The sequence below is a fragment of the Thermobia domestica genome, chromosome 10, assembly GCF_964235325.1.
Source record: "Thermobia domestica chromosome 10, izTheDome1.hap1.1, whole genome shotgun sequence".
In the NCBI taxonomy this organism is placed as follows: Eukaryota; Metazoa; Arthropoda; class Insecta; order Zygentoma; family Lepismatidae; genus Thermobia; species Thermobia domestica.
In genome coordinates, this window is record NC_137463.1 from 227,619,771 (window position 1) to 227,639,959 (window position 20,189).

The following is a 20,189-nucleotide window of genomic DNA, read 5'->3' on the forward strand; positions in this document are numbered from 1 at the left end:
ACATGAAAAAAAAAAAAAAAATGAACTTGAAAAGTCCATAGCTCAAAAACTGTGGGACCTATCGTAGTCGCGTCAAGACTTCATTTAGGAACTAATAAGTGCGCTATCCAAAAATACAAGTTTCAGAATCCTAAGGTACTCACGCAACAATTTTTATAGAGGGAGTTTGACTATGGGCATATAATTTGAAGTAGGGCCTACTCACCAACCGCCTCAAAATGTCGGTGTTGTTTTGAAACACCCTATATATATTGATATAGTAAATATTTATTTGTCCATAACATTTGCTCAAGAGGGAGTTTAAAAGTTTAAACCACGAAACCCTCTTTGCGTTCGCCGCATCAAGGTGATCTCTCTCTCTCTCTGTTGTTGTTATTGGTTAGGTGGGGCGCCATTATATGCAAAAAATATAACAATTCTCCAAAACAACCATTTCTTTAGATGTTAGGAAATGCAACTTTGTGTTCAGCTTGCAGAGCACATTGAATGAATGATTAGTATAATTATCATTCCTTGTTGATTTTAATATAGTAACTCTTTATATTCCTTGGACGAGTGAGACTAGACACTTAATTTTGTTCACACCAATTCGATGTCGAGTCACGATTGACATGTCTTTTGTGGTTGATTCCGTCCAATGTTCAGTGTTAGCTGCTTGATTTTTTTTTTTTTGACTTCCAAACTATGTTATGCATAAGTATCGAAAGTCTTACAGAGCGGCTTTTCCCGTCCGTCTGTCGACAGATTTCGGAGCAAAAACGGTAAAAGATACGATAAGCAGTGTTTTCTTTTTTTTTTTTTTTGCAATCGATTCAGAATCCCTTGAATAGATCTTTTCCTCACTTAATTCTCTATTCAAAGTGGAAGTGGTTCAAGTTAACCATTTCCAGTCTCAACGTTTATCGATATAGAACGAAAACGATCACATATAGAGAGTTTTTTTTTTTTTTTTTAAAGTTTCCGCATTTCAAGACAACATACTAGAACTATTTCCAACACTCTATTAAAACTGGAAATGGTTCACATTTGCTATTACTTTCAGTTTCACAGAGCAAAAAAATGGTAAGAGATATCGAGACAGCTTTAAGATACTTCTGCTAGTTAACATATGAAGATACTGAAAAAAGTTACAAGTAATTTTAATAAATAAGAATATACTTTGTCATAAAACTATTAATTATTGGTTAGTGTTCTTTCGCAGTCTTTTTTATAGCATACATTCGGACTCGTAATTTCATCTGTAAGGAGAAGTCGTCCTAAAATGAATCTTCACCCATGAATGGAACTTTCACCTAAGAAACCGTTCCTAATGAATGAATTTCCTGATGAAATAATTGCACATAATACCAAAGAGGGTAATAGTATAGCACGTTATCGTTTCCGTGAAATTTCAGTTTGCACGCATATTATCAATCTGGGGACAGTTATTTGAGCATGCCCTAACCAAGTAAGCAAGCAGAATGGCTTGGAGGATCATTTAGGCCAGTTTTAGACGAAAGCATTTATCGTAGCATTTCTCGTAGCAGATGTGCTGCCAAAAATCTTGTATAATATTCTATGGCATCAAAAGTATATTATGCTTTTACACGGTAGCATTTTGATAAGCATTTTGTGACGTAGCAAACAAATCACTGGAGAAGAGCGCAATTATGGCTCCAAAACTAAAAACAGATATTTCAATCACTATTTCTTCTAAAGTCCTTTTTCGCATATGGTTATTATGATACAAAGGACTTTTAACGGTGCAGTTATACTATACAGATACATAGATTTTAAAATTTACAGAATAAATTTCTAATGTTTTAATAGAGTAGTGTATAAGTAATGGAAATATGGTGTGCACTTACATCTGAGATGCGTATTTATGTGGAAATATAGAAATTAAAGTCGAACCTGAAATGCACGTAATTTTCAATAAGCTGCCATAAAATTTTGGCAAGTCTGTAATTTCCCCATTTTGTATCGAGAACAACTCAACCAACCCCTTCGGGGCTTCTAACCCATTTCCACTACTGCTGCTGCTGCTGCCACTACTACTACTGCTACCACTACTACTCCTATTCCAACTACTACTACTACCCGTTCCTACTCCTATTCCTATTTCTACTACTACTACTACTACTATTACTATTACTATTACTACACCTACTGCTACTGTTACGATTACTAAGTACTCCTACTACTACTACTTACTTCTACTACTATTACTCTTACTATTACTACTACTACTACTACTACTATGAATACACCTACTACTACTTCTCCTCTCCTCCTCCTCCTCCTCCTCCTACTACTACTACTTATACTATGGATCCGTATAGTAAAACTACACGTTACCACCTCTTAAAGTGAACCTGCACCGGAGAGTGCAAGCGCACACCAATAAATGAAACGAAAAAGTTTTTTTTTAATGAATTTCTGTGTGTATCCGTATAGTGAAACTGCACGCTTTTAACTTTGTACAAACAAGGATGTTCCTCGTATTTATTAATCAACATAATAATAGTATCCCTACTCCAACTCATTTTTCTTTACTGCAATTCAATTTCCCACACATCGCTTCCTTTTAACACACCACGGCGCTGCAATCGGACCAGAAATGCTGGGGAAAATGCTACGAAATAGAGCAGGTTCTATCGACAAGAAATGCCATAAGATATGCCATGGCATGGGAAATGCTATAACATTTGCTACTTTACACGGTAGGATATCGATGATACGATTTTTGCTACGAGAAATGCTACGATAAATGCTTCCGTCTAAAACTATCCTTAGAAAGGAGAGAGAGAAGTAAATTAGTTTTTCACAACTTGACAGTCTATTGTAAATTTTCAGGGTACATAAATTTTCATTGAAAAGACAGAATCAAACTTTAATTATTGCTTTCTGCTTACATCCGTGATCACAGGTAAATCAATTTAAAACAATTTCTTGTGCTCAACTAAGCACAAGTCAATTTAGTTAGGATTCAAGATGGCGTTTATATGATTCATATATGTTAGTTCAGAAATATTGTGTTTTCCGGCTTAGAGTTGTCTGCTGTTTACTTCACCCGCAAGTCACAAGCTTTTGAGTGTGTTGTTATTTTGCTACGTTGGAAACTTTTTTAGTGATCAGTAAATGAGACAGATATATCTAGTGAGAAATAAATGATACAAATTTCAAAAGAAGATTATTTAAATACATTGCACTAAGATATTTGTCTTGTAATGTACAGTGAATGACATTAGATGATTAAAAAATACGATTCGTATCAGAGGAAGTACTAAATGTTTTATTGTGTAGAGTGTGAGATAACAAATCAGTTTAAATTTTTCTGTGGAAGTTAAAAGTCACTAAACTAGAAATGGTGTCAAAAGGAGAAAAATTCGTGAATGTGAGACTATCTTTCATTTTCATTGTCATATTTTCAATGCACTGCAGTTATACGAGCACGGAAACATGCAAGTTTTCTGCTGATTCAATACGTGGGAAAGTAAAATATGATTTGTCTGGGTAAGTAGCTTAGAAAGCTTAAAAACTATCATACTTGAGTTAATTTTCTAATATTATAAAGAAACTTAATTTATTAGGGAAGAGCCCCCCGGAATAAGTTGCAGAATCGAGTCGTAACAAATAACCCAGTACGGTTCCGTGTAGTTTTACGAGTGACCTCAGGTTATAAAATTGTGTTAAATCACTTTTCTTGCTTTAAAAATACACTAACACGTTGTAGTGTTATTTACTTGGTGTATGCCAAAATGTGTACAGATTGTTAATATATCGCACACTCGGTGGAAGACAACTCAAAAATTCACATTTGTGGGAAAATGACTTTTAAAGTTATTCTATCAAAATCACTCCCTGGAATACTGATATTTCTGCCATATAGGGGTTAATTTGTTTAGTTACGTTTATGTAAAAATACCATCAGGAAGAGCTCGCTTGTTCCTCTCTATTCTCTTTTGAGCGATGATAACTCAGGCATTTATTCCAAAGTTGGGCGTCCGCTTTCGCCACGTTTTTTCGCTGTTATCTCCTCTGCACACTTTGTGTAATTTGTTATTAGGTTCATTAATCCGTGCTCTTCACAAACTTTTAAAAGATTTTGCTCGTTATCAACGTATTGCTTCACAAATGTTAAAACTGTTAGTTCATTGCCCTTGTACATTCGCCATGTTGATAACATAAATGCTCGTTTCTTTCCCACAATGCAACTGTTTGGTTACCTTGCGCCAAGTAGTTCCATCCGCTCGCCGTATAGTCCCATGTTTATAGCCGCATATATATATAACAAATAAACAGATTTTTCGAGACTCTTATATATTATCAAGCACACAAACGATCAAATTATCCATATCTTTCCTGTAAATTTTAAAAATTTTGCTGCAAACGGACGCCCAACTTTGGAATTTAACCCATAACTCAAAATGGCCATTTTTTGAGTTGTAACATTCTTCCACCGGGTCTGCGATATGTTCGCAAACTAGTATCCGATACAAACAATTATTTATTACGAAAACTTGCATACCTTATGCTAGGTGCCCACTACAAGCAATAGTTGTATGTTCCTCGTTACGGCAGAGCAAAGCGTGGGCCTGCGTGGGGCCATCGAGGAAGTAGACGCTACTACTCATATTCTCTTAAAAATGATTATAGTCATGCGAAAAGTAAGCATCACCCTGTGCTAGATAGTCACTACAAGCAATAATAGATTAAGTGTCTGATAGTAGAGCCAAAAATATGAAACATAAATAAGTTTCTAGAACACAGGTTTTCCTTCCCATTGGGCTGTAATAAAGACAGAAAAGAACGTGCCCTGCGGGACTCTAACCCGCATTCACTCACTAACGCTTGCTTGGCAATATATGTAAATTAAATATTAAACTTTGGTACAGAAAGAAGCCAACCTAGCTACTTACCAATATGGGGAACCCGTGTTCTAGAACCTTCCCGAAACGTAACCTAACCTAAACCTTAACATCTTTGTCCCATTCTGCGGCGCAAAGGCCGCAATAATTTTCAGCAGGTTTACTATGGTTCGTAAAATTAAAAAAAATCCTGTTGTATTTTTATTATTATTTATTTTACATGGTTCCTCAAGACATCCTGTGCTCTTTAGCTTTGTGATTCATATCCAAATAATTACATACAGGTTGATAGTAAGTGTGCAAACTAATAACCGGTAGAATCAATTAATTTCAGTTACTTCTCCGTTAGGGGACCATACATGAATTCGTAAATTACGTAATTCTTTCATTGAAACATGTACTCCTACTACTTTATCAGTTATTTTTTATGGAAGAAGTTGCATTTCTGGTTGGAGATTTACTGTAGGAAAGCTTAACCTTGCCATGAAAACACAAAACCAAACCGTAGTAGGTACCCACTAAAAGCAAGACGTATATCTAAACAAGTTAAGGCATATCGAAGATGGTGGGCTCGCGCATTGGCGACGATGCATATGCACGTAAGCGAGGATAATGGAAACACACTGTGTTCCTTATGTTAGTAGATGCCACTATCTGTTAGACAACTTTATGGTTACTTAATACATTTGGTTATTATAGGAATTCAGTTCAAGGACTCTGACTATTTAAAAGCACTTTGGATTACGTTTTGAAACAGTATTAAGTATGTCAGAGGTAAGATTCTCATATATTTTAAGTAATTAGATTCCTCTTTTGAAATAACATGAGATATTTCATCCGTAAATTTTACAAATTTATGATTCTATAAATTGGTCCAGCACCAACGAGTATTCATGCAAGAAATCGTGTACCAACCTGTGTCAAGTGGTCACTAAAGCAAGAATTGTAACTGTTCTACCTCATGGCAGGAAGAAACTGTTTGGCTCGCTCATATGTGCGTCCATAGGTAGCAAGCACAAAGCGAGGGTGTATATGCGCGTAAAGGATTTTTTTTTTTTTTATATATATAATTATAGTCAGTACTCAAAACTCATATTAGAACTTGTTCAGTATTTATTCTTCTCCTGCGCTTAAGCAGTACTTGACAGTTCTTTCAGTAGGTTATATCTAAAATGATATGTTTGGAACGTGCCGATAGAATTACGGAGAGCTTTGTCATTATATATTGTGCAGTAGTGTTGTACTCATGACGTTCGGCGGATAAATTGGATGCATTGCGATCGTGTCGCAAGTTTGAACATGCACAATCGTGTATAACTTCCTTGATATTAATGTAAGTATTCAAAACTGCCAACAGTGATACGACTTCCAGATAGCACTTGTAATGACTTCACACTAACATTGTAAACATGAAATACATCTGTTTTATTTTGCGAGGAGGTATTGCGTTGGTAAAACTAATATCTTACAACATTCATCTTTCGTGTACACTCTCATTCTAACCATTAAATTACCAGTTTTTTGGACGACAGCTTCGGAAACCGATTCAGTGTTAGGATAAGAAGTGGTTTGAGTAGAGAATTTCAAACGAATCTCAGAATTGCTTAATACTGTTCCAAAACGTAATCCAAAATGCTTTTAAGCACGTAATATTTATAAGAAAGCCATGTTAAACTGAATTCGTATAACAGCTGCAGTGTAAGCCATGATCTCGTTAACAAATCTCAGAAATAGAATATCCTAAACTCTAAGGGACCCAACTTAATGCTGTTGTACCCATAATTAGAAACTATGACCTAGTCTAAATTACCATTAGTCTTGGGAAGCTTAGTACCAAAGCGCTCACCTCTGGTGAGAGTCGATCGTAGGCCGTATGAGCTTATGATGGGTAACAACATATCCTTGGGTTGCTTCGGGGTTGTCCCGTTTCCTCCCGTACTCTCATTCTATCAGTTCTTATCACTTTTATTAAATATCCATCTTCTGATGGACGCTGTGATACGTACAGTAAGTGCCAAGTCATGGGATAACTGTAGGGAACAAGTTGATGTTGCGGGAAACCAGTCGAATGGAGCAAAGCTGTTTCAGTGTTGCAATTTGGATATCTGTGAATACAGTGAAACGTTGTGTACCGTGGTGAAAGAAAGCCGATGAGAATTGTCGGTTTTTGAACACGGGGATGATGGGGTGTTCGATTTCAGAAGTCGCCCGGATATTGAACTTTTCTTGTTCCACAGTGTCAAGGGTGGACCGGAGTACCGCATTGGAAGCATTTTAAAACTTACCAGGGATAACACAGTGGTCACTCATGTATGCTGAATGATCGCAACCAGCGACATCTGGGCAGATTCATGCGGGTAAACAGACAAGCAACAGTGCATGAACTGACAGCACGAATCAATGCAGGACGTCCCAGTAATACTCAGAGGTGAATGCAACGAAATTCTGTTTCCATGAAGTATAGCAGACGCAAACGGATACTATTATCGCTGCTAACAACTGACCATCGGCAGCAACGACTCATGTAGTTTCGGAATCGCGTGGATTGAACCTCAGTTGATTAGCAACGTGTAACATGGTCATATGAATCACGTTTCTAGTTGGTACGCTTGGATGATAGAGTCCAGTTATGACCCAATTTGTCAACAAGGCATTCTCCAAGCTGCCGGTGGCTTTATAATGGTTCGGGGCTTGTTTACACGGCATAGTTTTTATCCTCTGGTCCACTTGGATCGATCTTTACTATGTTCATTTCCTTAGTGATCATCTCCAACTCTTTATGGATTTTGTGGACCCTTCCAAAAAATTGATTTTCCAGGATGACAATGCAACGTGCCACCGGGTCCCAGTGGTGCGCGACTGGTTTGACAACTTCCAGCGTTTCCCCTAGATCTCCGGATATGACCTTATCAATCAAATGTGGGATATCATCGAACTGGCCCAGGCTCCTCCACCTGCAGCAACCACCGAATTCTGGACAGTAATCTAGGTTACATCACTACTTATCCGTCTAGCTTATTACCAGCAACTTACCACGTCCCTGCCACGTCGAGTTCCTGCATTTCGCTGCGCTCCAGGAGCTCTCACACATTATCAGTTAGGTATTCCATGAATTTTGGCACTTAAATAAATTACTAAATTAAAATTAAGTGCCAATCTTGTATCCCAAAATAATTGTATTATGTGAAGTGATTTCAACCCTCTCTGGAGTTTTCATCAGTAACTCTTTTTACCAAGTGAGATCTTAATTCAAAAATGTCCCTGGCGTGGATTAATAATCAAGAATAAAATAGCCGCGGGAGAAGAGTTACTGATGAAGTTTCCAGAGAGGGATGAAATCCAATATTCTTTTGAGATACAGGTTTAGTACTTAATTTTAATCCATCTCATTTAGACAAATGAGCATAACTTTGGAACGTTAAATCAGCGACTTCTTTTCTATCGTGTTCTACTCTGATCTACCCTATTTTACTCTCTTATATACTTGTGTAAATCAGTGAATATATATATATATGTATACGAATACATATATATGAATGAATTTATGGAATGAAAAAAATGGGAGAAAACAGAAAACTCATGCACATGATATTTGTCCGCTGCAAAGCCTACTTAGCGAAATCATTCACATATGAGCATGAATCTGCTTGTCAATCCACACAACATCTGTTACATGTCCCTTTATAGACACAAGTGAAAAACGTCTTGATAAAAAAAAATCAACAAGGGATACCTTAAAGGAGAGACTTTTTTTTTCGATTATTTTCTCAATATCTTGCACTTCTTGCAAGATTTAAACCTACTTCCGGTTGGAGTCTGTAATTCATGTATGATCAGTGTTTTCTTTCTTCTTGGATACAGTATGTAATAAGCAAATACGTTACACACACAACTAATTGTAATGTCAGTGACATATGGTGTTCATTGGGCAAAACACTCCAAACAAGGCAGAGATTCATCTTACAAGGCAGAGTACCCTGGTGTAATACACCGATTTTGATAAGATTGCACAGACATAAAGAGCACAGAGAAAAAGAAGTGACACGTATTTTTTTATATATATATATATATATATCAGCCAACAAGCACATTGAGAGGGTCAAATAGGGGCATAAATATGGGGTCAAAATGAGATTATAGAATATAGCAAGAACGAGAAGAGATATCGGAAGAGGTTAAATGTACGAAATACTACCCATAGTCGACACAAGGCAATGAGATAGAACAGACCCATGTGAAGAAAGGAGAACATCCGGAAATGGGTCAATCACGTGTACAACATTCTCACAATGTGTTACGGAAATGAGTGAAAACGTTGGCAATGAGCAGGAAGAAAGAAGAAATGAAAACAGAAAATACGTGTTTTTACTTTGGGTGCATATGTCGCTCGTATGCGAAAGAGACGCAGATTCATCTCAATGCACGAAGATGAGAGAACAGACAGGAAAGATGCAAATGCTGGATGTTCTCCTTTCTTCGGATGGGTCTGTTCTACCTCATTGCCTCGCGTCGACTAATTTCGTACATTTAACCTTTTCCGGTATCTCTTCTCGTTCTTGCCATATTCCACATAATCTCATTTTGACCCTATTTTTATGCTCCTATTTGCCCCTTTCAATGCGCTTGTTGGCCGATATTCGATGTTCTCTATGTCTGTGCAATCTTATCAAAAAATGTGTGTTACACCGGGCTAGCCTGCCTGGAGAAATGGTTATCCTTTGTTTTTCATTATCATTTTGGCATGAAACAAACGTCTGAGAGATATACTACTCGCTATACAATTATGCAGTGTTGCTATGTATAACTCCTAGGATATGATGCTTTACTTTTTTAAACTTTCAACACTTCCAGTGTACCCCTAAAAATGTAATAAAGAAATAACGGTTAAGTTTTTTTCAAATATTCAATTAGAACTGGACAATCTACACAAAATTTTGAATCGACCAGCGAAAACGGCACGTTTCTAGCACGTGTGATTTTCGAGATCTCATTGTCGAAAGAATTGGAGGCAAACATAAGTTATAAACCAAGCATTTTAATATGTAGACTAGCTGAACCTGCGCTCTCTACACAGCGCATCACTCACATATGAACATGAATCTCCTTGTCATTCCTCACATCTGTACATGTTGCTTTACAGACACAAGTGAAAGATGTCGTGATAAAAATCGACAAGAGGTACAATAAAGGGGAGATTTTTCGTTTATTTTTTCAATATCTCGTACCGTTTGAAGATTAGAGCCTACTTTCAATTGGAGTTTCTAATTCATGTATGATCAGTATTTTCTTCCTTCTTGCATGCAGTATGTAATAAGCAATATATTACTCACACAATTAATTATCATGTCAGTGATATATGCTGTTCATTGGGCAAAACACTCCAAAACTAAAGATTCATCTTAGACAGGAAAAATAGTTATTCTTCCTTTTTCGTTATTATTTGGCCATGAAACAAACGCCTGGGATATATGCAACCCCTGTATACAATTATGTGGGTTTGGGATGTATAATACGTAGGATATGCTGCTTTAATTCTTTTCTAATTTCAACACCTCCAGTTACCCGTAAAAATGTAATAAAGAAATAATGGCCTTTTTTTAAAAAATATTCAATTAGAACTGGACAAAGTACATAAAATTTGCCATCGATCAGTGAAAACGTCATCTTTCTAGAGCCTGTAGCTTCCGAGATCTCATTGTCGAAAGGATTGGCCATAAACATATGAACGTCCATAAACGTATTGTTTAAAAGAACTCCAAAGATGGCAGATTCATTTGCATTGATTTTTGAAAAAGCTTAATAAAATATAAAGGCTTTGAACATTAATATAAAAAGTATAAACTTTATGAAAAATGGATCTATTTAAATAATTTATTTTAAGTACACATACTGTAAAATATTTGTCTTTATTAAACGTGAAATCACAAATAACCGTAAATCAAAGGTTTGAAATCCAAAGTCATAGGTTGGAACTCAGGCGCCTTTGTTGCTATTGTAGCACTTTAATAGATAGATGGAAGAAGCAAGTAAGAATGACTGCATGTCAGTCTCACATAGGAAGCACTCCTTCTTATCTTTGAAGATAATAGAAAATTATTGTCTAAGTGACACTCATACATAGTTCTTGTTTTTAGAAGACTTGTCTTGACAAGTCACAGAACCGTTCAGAGAACTCTTAAAGACGCAGTAATCATCTATATTGCATCAAGTAGATCTATATTGCAATTTTAAAATATGATATAACTAATTTTATACAATGACTGTTTATCCCAGCGAGATCATTTTGAGATCCGTTACTGCTCTCATCTTTCGTTGCTCCAGGTGCGAAGACAAATGAAGGCACTGAACTCACATATTTTTTGTCCATAATTAATACAAAACTCGTATCAACTAACCAAACATTACAGTTATATGGGCGCATGAGAGGATGATTCAAATTAATAAAAAAATGGCTACTTACTAATGAATCCTCCCTAAGAAAGTCCAAATATTTTTCAGACGTTTCGGAACTCAAAGCTGGTTCCGTCCTCAGTGGCATGGTGAAAAGGATTAAAACAGATAGGACATAAAAGGTGTAAAACAAGGAGTACATACCACTAAACAAATAAATATAACGTAAAGAGTAGATCCTGAAATGGACGAGCAGAACGAGGTGCAAAATGAGTGATGAATCGAAGATAGCGCGGTGTCTATGTTACGTTACTACTTCCAGACTCAAAATATGCATCAAAGGTTGTGTCAGCAAAAACAAAGAAACAATGGAAGATTAAAGAATCATTCTTTATTCATAAATACAAACCTGTTTTGAATCTGGATACTGGTAACATTGATAGAATTTGGTTACCTACCTTTGATGTGTATTTTGAGTCTGGTAATAGTAACGTAACATAGACACGGCGCTGTCTTCGATTCATCACTCCTTTTGCACTTCGCTCTGCTCGTCCCATTTCAGAATCTACTCTTTATGTTTCATTTATTCATTTAGTGATATGTATTCCTTGTTTTATACCTTTTATCTCTACGTTTTAATCCTTTTCGCCTTGCCACTGAGGACGGAACCAGCTTTGAGTTCCAAAACATTTGAAAAATATTTAGGCTTTTCAAGGAAGGATCCATTGGTAAGTAGTCTTTTTTTTTTTGTTAATATCAAAGTATTATTAAACACAATATAGCTCCTCTAGATGTTAACATTTTATAAACCTTATGACCAATTAATTGGTCCTCTATCACATCCCCCGGGCTTATGCATAATATGGAATAATGTAAGTAAATTGAAAGGTAATAAAGCTTAAATCTTTTGAATAAAACTATTGATACGACAGTTCCAATTCTTATCAAGATTACCGCCACTCAAATTTGGAGGACGTGGTGGCTCAGTGGTAGAACACCTACTTCTAGTGCGAGAAGTTCCTTGAGCCCATAAGTTTGTGGTGCGCACCATCATGTCTTTGGGTGTTCTCGGGGTTCTTCCGTTTTTTCCTACGTTCTCATGTTAGGAGCACATTTATGTTATTCATTATTAATAATCATCCGTCTCTAGCATGTATATGGCATAATCATGGACATTAAATTAATGGCATTTTAATTTCATTTCTTCATTCAAATTTACTTGTGCTTCTTCGTTCTTATGTAATAAGATTGAAATTCATTCTCCCCAAAGCAGAACGTTAAAACTTTCTGCGACGGCTTACAAAAAACCCAGAAACTTTATCCAAGCATTTTAGGAATAGAGTAGTAAAATTGTATCTTTCAAGCACAAAAAATAAAAAAAAGTTTTTATAATTTTATTATTCTAAACGTTTTCAGTCATAGGCTTTTTATTAAGAGATATGAAGAAATATATAGGGCTGTACAACAACTGAATAAGTAACAAATCAAGGTACATATTTCGTTAAAAAGCATTTAAAGGTACTTTATTGGTGTGTCTTTTAATTTTTGGTGTTCATTAACATATCTAATCATGATTTCAAATAATTCATTTTGAAAGCCTTTAGCAGAAAAGCCACCGATGTATCGAGAACAGACTCTCGGAAGGTAAAATGTACAGGTCGACTAATCCTAGTAAATTTGAGTTTAAAACTACTGTTTATAAACCCAGAAAATAAATACAAAAAGTTGCTTATTTTTTGGTAAAAATTAGGTGTTTCTCTCTTGATTAGATACAACTTATTCGTGTTCTGTTATTGATAACATTATGTTGCAGCTAGATATTATTTGATGTTGATATTGTTGCTTTTCGAAACAGTTTACTATTCAGTTGCAATATTTAGCGACATTTCTGTTAGAAGTTGGTTGTATACAAATCCGCTTGGAAAACAACTATCGATAAGAAATTAAATTTCAATATATTAGAAACTATATGCTTTTAAAATGAACGAAATAGGTGACAGCATCAATTTCCAGTAATAGTGAATTTTTGTAATTTTATTCTGTATGTGATCACATAAATAGGATTTTAATTTCGATTGTTTTACGGTTTAAAAAAAAAAAAAAACTTGTTAAACGAAACAGAAATTCAGAAGGAGATGTCTTTGCGAATTTCTTAATATTGATCGATGGAGGAGAAGAATTTGTTTAACGTTTGTACTTAATTCAAAATATAGTTTGGCTACTACATGTGTTTGAAATTATAGTAATTACTGAATTAATGAATAAAAATTCTGAATTTAAGGTTACTTATTATTAATAAAATATAAAAAAGTGCATTATACACACACACACACACACACACACACACACACGCACGCACACACACACACACACACACACATATATATATATATATATATATATATATATATATATATATATATATAGAGAGAGAGAGAGAGAGAGAGTGTCCCAGGAGGAAGGGGCAATATTTTAGGAAATGGCAGTATGAGTGATTCTAAGCAAAAAAATTCATATGAACACAGGTCCTAATCTCAACAGTTTGAGAGCTTCAGGTTGCGAACCATTTTTGGCTTTGTTACGTTTTGTTCGCCCTGTAACTATTTTACAGTGGTAAGACATAGCGGATTTGAAAGATGATGGAATGGCCTTTCCAATGGTATGCAGCATGTGGCAGTATTGTCTTCAGAAGGGAAGCTGTTGAGGGGAATTTGAGAAAGTTAAGGTTGTTTAAAGAAATTGGATGGCAACACTGATTCCAAAATATCCCTCAATAACTTCTCTTTCAAAGATACCACTGCCACATATTCCATATCATTGGAAAGGTAATTTCATCACCTTTCAAATCTGCTATGTACCACCTCTGTAGAATAACTACAGGGTGAGCAATAATCAATATAAAGTAAAAATGGTTCACAACCTGTAGCTCTCAAACCGTTGAGATTAAGACCTATCTTCATATGAACTCTTTTTGCTTAGAATCACCCATATATATATCACCCTCCATTCCAAAAGAAACCGAACTTTTGAAAACAAATAGTACTACTAGTGCCATCTGTTGTAATATTTTACCGGTAGATGGCGTAGTCCCTCATTGACAACTGGTATAAATGTCATGACATTTGGATGCACGGCAACAAAGTTATTGCGTTTCAACTGTCAGTGTGTTGTGTACATCGGTCGGAAAATGAGTTTCAAACAACGAGCCGCAATTGAGTTTTGTGTTAAACTGGGTAAAACTTTTAGTGAAACGCACCAAATGCTACAAAATGCATATGGTGATGAGTGTCTATCCCGTACGCAAGTTTACGAGTGGTTCAGGCGATTCAAATCGGGTAGAGAGACGCTGGATGATGACGAAAGATCAGGCCGTCCCAGAACCGGATTATCGGAAGAAAACATCGAAAAAGTGCGTGAATTCATCAAACATAACAAAAAATCGTTGGTGAAAGTTATTGAAATGGAATTAGGCATTCCTCAAACAACCGCATACCGCATTTTGACCGAAGTTTTGGGCCTTAAGAAGGTTAATTCGCGGTTTGTACCACACAAACTCACCGAAGACCAAAAAGTTGATCGAATTGCGCATTGCAAAGACATCGTTAAAAGTGCTCGGCAGGATCGAAACTTCTTGAAATCGATTGTAACTGGTGACGAGACGTGGTGTTTTGAATATGAGCCCGAAACAAAGCGGCAAAGTGCTGAATGGAGAGCGCCGGATGAAGGAACACCCAAAAAAAAGTCGCTTGGTGAAGTCTAAAGTTAAGGTGATGCTGATTTGTTTTTACGATTCAAAAGGAATTATCCACAAAGAATTTGTTCAGCCCGGCCAGACAGTCACTGGAGAGTTTTACTTGGGCGTCATGAAGCGTTTGCTGGCAAGAATTCGTCGTATTCGGCCCGAATATCGCGAAATCGGCAGTTGGACTCTTTTGGACGATAATGCATCATCCGCCCTATTCACCAGATCTCGCTCCGTGCGATTTCTATCTGTTCCCGAAACTGCATTTGGCGATGAAAGGAAAGTGGCACGCATCGATTGATGCCATTGAGAAGGCGACGACCGCCGTCCTAAAGACCATTCCAATAAAGGACGTGGAGAAGTCGTTTGACAACTTGTTGGAGCGTGCAAATATGTGTATCGATGCAGAAGGGGAATACATTGATTAATAAAAATGATTTGTTCCAAAATGTACATTGCTTTTTTGTTTTTTTAAAACGTTCGGTTTCTTTTGGAATGGAGGGTATATATATATATATATATATATATATATATATATATATATATATATATATATATATATATATATATATATATATATATAATATGTAGATAGATAAAAATATCACACAACTAGACAGGGATGCAAAAGGAAAAAAATCCTGGCGATACAAGTAGTTGGTGGAGAAACGATCCTAGTATACTCCTTCAAATTGGAAGCATTTCGTATGTCAATGGAATAACAAAAATCACTGGTAGTGATCAGTCTTTGAAATGGACGAAATAAAATGAAGGTTTGACCCCCTAATCCCTTCTTTTACAACTGCTTCAAGTTCGAAAATGTTATTATTCCCCTCGTTTACCTTCATTTTTGTGTCTGTCTTCAATCCTGATATTTCATACCTTCATTCTCGCCGTCGCGTCGTGATTAATCCTATTGCGTAGAAAGTCGTGATTAACTAACAAAAATCATCATCATCAAAACACCGAATACGTATTTCAGACTTTGACCGTTTCTGATTTTGAAAACGCTCCTGCGTACACTATAAGTGATTACTTGGTGGCGTGTATATCACATTGTCATTAAGAAAGCATTTATATAACTATCCTTAAGTAATAAGTAAAAACTTGTTGTGACTCTTATTCAAACGTTTGGATTGCGAGCGTAGTGAGCAAGAAAATGCAAACCGACAACAATATTGATTTAATAGGGGGTGCCAATACTTTTCGGGGTGACGCGTCGTTTACTCATTTCTAACATTTGTCTTTCTTCTTGCTTGTTCGGCGCCCTCTTGCTATCAGCACCCGGGGCGACCTTCCCGCTCGGCCCCCTCCCAGGCTATGGCTCTGATGTTTAACTAAGTTTCGGGGAAAATTCTTATAATTATTTTACAAACAAACGGTACAAACATACGGAAAATTTAACTTCGTAAGGGTGGGTTGACTCTTCTTTCCTATTTGATCGCAGCGCTGAACTGATGCCACTTAATGTTTTTACTTCGAATCTGTAGCTATTATAGTGTGATAATGATAAGCTATCTGTTCTTTCGAATTACGGTCAGATATGTTTCCTTTCATTCATCTGTGGTTCATTTTATTCCCTAAAGTATTATTTTCTTTGGAAAATTTAAACTGAACTTAGTGTCCACAGATGGATTTTAGGGCACAGGTTTCGACCATGGGAATATTTGAGGGGAGGGCATAATTTTACAATGAAAGTGGCACAACAATACTGGAGAAACATAAATTTTGTGGGGAAGAAAGATGCATTTGGGAGGTAGAATGGTAAATTCTGGCGGAAAATGATAAATTTTGGAGTAGAACGTTGAATTTTAGCGAAAAATCATAAATTTGGGAATGGAATGGTAAATTTAGGGGAGAAGAATACATTTGGAGAGCAAAATCTTATATCTGGGGAAGAATGGTACGGGGCGAGCATGGTATATGTGATACATTTGGGAGTTACGCCCAAGTCTTTTTTGGGGGAGTTAAACCCTTGTATACAGGTCAGCGTAAAATAACCATTATAAGTTCTATACAAGTTACGCCCATGGGAATATTTGGGGGAATAATTTTTCATTGAAAATGGTACTATCAAAGTGGAGAATGTTAAGTTTTGTGGGGAAGAAAGATACATTTGGGAGGCAGAATTGTAAGTTTGAAGGGCTGCGCCCAAGCCCTTGGGAGAATGGGTACCCCTGTTAACAGGTCAGCATAAAACATAACCATTGTAAGTTCTGTATGTAATACATTTCATGGAATTCAGTGAAAACAGATGATGCCGGAAGTACTGGCAGAATTATACCATATTTGATAACATTAATTATAGCATTATTATAGATTTTTTTTTCTAAAGAAAACATCCATTCTTTTCGGGTGATTTCCTCAAAAACGACTCAGATGATTTTGTTCGTATTTCATAAATGAATATTTTACTGATGACTCGCCCGTATATATAATTATTATAATGTTTCATAAATTACTTTTTACGAAAGTATTTTACAAGGGCAGTTTACTCGTAAGGGTGGATTTTCTTCAGACGAAGTTTTTATATTACATGCACCATTAACAACCGAATATCGTGTATAAGTCGTTTTTCCAGAAAATGTCCAGAAGAGAGAGTTTCCCTTGGGGGAAGTTCTTCTTGGGCGATTTTCTCTGAAACGCCTCAGGTGATTTTATTCGTATTACTTAAAAAAATTGGCATTAACAATCTTATAATATTCCTATAGTATATATAATTTCAAATTCCTATAGTATATATAATTTGAAATGGAAATCCACTAGTCTTTCGGATGAGTTTTCTGAAAACGCCTATTTTAATTTTATTCATATTTCATAAATAAAAGTTTCAACAATAACTGCAGCATGACTTAATTTATTTAGTGAATGGAAGCGAGTAAGTTAGTGCGGTGGTCCGTACCTTTTATTCCTATTACCTCCTTTCTTTCTTATCATTCATATTAGCTATTTACTGCAAGAAAATTTCAGTGACTCAGTGGTAGAGTAATCACCTGCAATATGAAATGTTTCTGCTTTGATCATAGATCATATGAACTTATTAATTTTTTTTTCATCATTTGTCCTAAAATGTGAGAGTGACTGTCTTTATCTCGTAGCACATAATCGTGTAAATAACGTTACATTGTAAATAGTCAGTTTCATAAATGATATACTTGTGTAATTTGTAGTTTACTGTGAAACGAACAGTCGGCAACTTACTCAAATTTTCTTAACTTTGCTCCCTTCCCTCACATTTCTTTTGTGTGTACTTTTTTCTTTTTCTTTTGACCGAGAACATTGTATATGATAACACATTGCTGTATCTGTTGAAGGACGAAGATTGGATAAGTACAGTTTGTTCCCTAAAATATGATTTGAAAAAAATAAATGTTTACAAAAGGTGGAATATCTGTGAAGTGCGGTGACAAGATGCTGTATTGTCGATTTCAGGAGAATATATAGCTTTCATAACATACTGTGTATTGAATTTATTTTTAGTACTTCGTACACATTATTATCAGTTGGAAGCAGAGTTCAGTAAAACTTAAGAAAAGGGGGGGGGGGAAAGTTTGTTTCGTTGACAATATACAGTGTTCTGCTAGTTAGCAAAGCATAAAGTAGCGTTTATATCATAAGGAAGCAAATATGTAATATTCACTTTAGAAAAAGACACATAGATGCAAATGTGAGAATTGTGTTAACAAAAGTCAATTGTATCTGTCTCTCGCAAAGGTGACGAAGATAATTTTGTCAGGTGTAGTCTTGATAGAATGAACTCGATTAACTTGTTACCTCACACAACCCTAAGTGAAAATCTGTGTGTCAACAGCTTCAGGGTATGGAAATTTATCTAGAATCTGTTTGAAGCTACGAAAAGTCGTCAGATTTCATAGGGCTTAACACGCTGGGTTTATTAAGATTATGTATACTTCTTAGTATAATTACATATGTTAATTTTTGCAATACTGATATAATAATACCTGGAAATCCATTTTCATCACATCATAAGTATTGTTCTATTATTGGCATCTCACTTGCTGCAACTGAGAAGCTTCCATGCTCCACGGTCTTCAGCTAACCTCTTCGTCTTCACGTACGATTTATTTTATTTTATTTTTTCTTTTTTATTTTACCTTCCATCTATTGTAGCCTCATTCGCCTCTCCCTCTCTTTCCTGCCACCATACCCTCTAGTACATCCCTTATGATACAGTTCCTTCTTAGCTAATGCCCCAATTAATTCCTCTTCCTTTTTTCAGTAATATCTAAAATTATTGTTTTCTCCCCCATAATTAATGTCTAGCACCCTCTCATTCGTTTTCCACGAGACTCAAGCAATTCTCTTCATTCTTCTCTACACGCATCTTTTGAAAACAGATTTTTCATCACTTGCGTAGTGTTCATGTTTCTGCTCTATATAGTACAATACTTCACACGAAGCATTAAAATGAATTTTTCTCAATTCTTTATTCAAGGCCCCACAAAATAAGACTTTTCTTCCTCCTAAAGGCTTCTTTCGCCATTCCTATCGTTATTTTTATTTCACGTTCACACTTCATATCATCACTAATAATATTACCCAGATATCGAAAACTAGTCACCTGTTCTATTTTCTCCCATCCTTCTTCTATAATTTGACCACGACCGCTTCGTTCCAATCACAAATTTGGTAACTTCAAAATCGCCTACACACTAACAAGATACATTCGCGAAGTGTCCCCTCGGGATTGATTCGAATGCAAAGTAGTCCGTGGCCCAATGTGTATTGTACTATTTTAACGGCCTGTACCGGTTTAAATATTTATGAGCCTTGACATATCCGGAATTCAATTATACACCATTATAACGCTTGGACACAAAATTGCTTTTAATTTCTTTAGATGTAACTGGACATTCTCCGGAATAGCCTTGAGAGCCACGGTGCAAGCTGCTTGGATCCCCTCTGTCGTCTCAAAATGCTTGCCTTTCATCGGGCGTTTCAGGCGAGGAAACAAAAAGAAGTCCGGGGGGCCACATCTGGGCTGTAGGGCGGCTGCGGAAGCGTTGGGATGCCGGCCTTGGTCAGGTAGCTGTTCACAAGAAAGGCGGTGTGAGCCGGGGCGTTGTCGTGGTGCAGCTTCTAGTCGGCTCCGATGTCTGGTCGAACCCGATTGACCCTTCGTTTGAGTCTCTTGAGCACTTCCACGTAAAACTTGGCGTTGACGGTTTGTCCAGGAGGAACAAATT

At 36.2% G+C, this 20,189-nt stretch overlaps 1 protein-coding gene across 1 annotated transcript in view; it reads left to right on the forward strand.

Annotated features, from left to right (window-relative positions):
• The first annotated feature begins 2,759 nt into the window (after positions 1–2,759).
• The window catches only part of Lerp (lysosomal enzyme receptor protein), a 502,993-nt gene continuing 485,563 nt past the window's right edge, over positions 2,760–20,189 (forward strand). Inside the window, exon 1 of the mRNA XM_081729164.1 lies at positions 2,760–3,495. Within this exon, the coding sequence (XP_081585290.1) occupies positions 3,347–3,495 (149 nt within the window). The 5' untranslated portion in view covers positions 2,760–3,346. The remainder of the gene's footprint in view (positions 3,496–20,189) is intronic.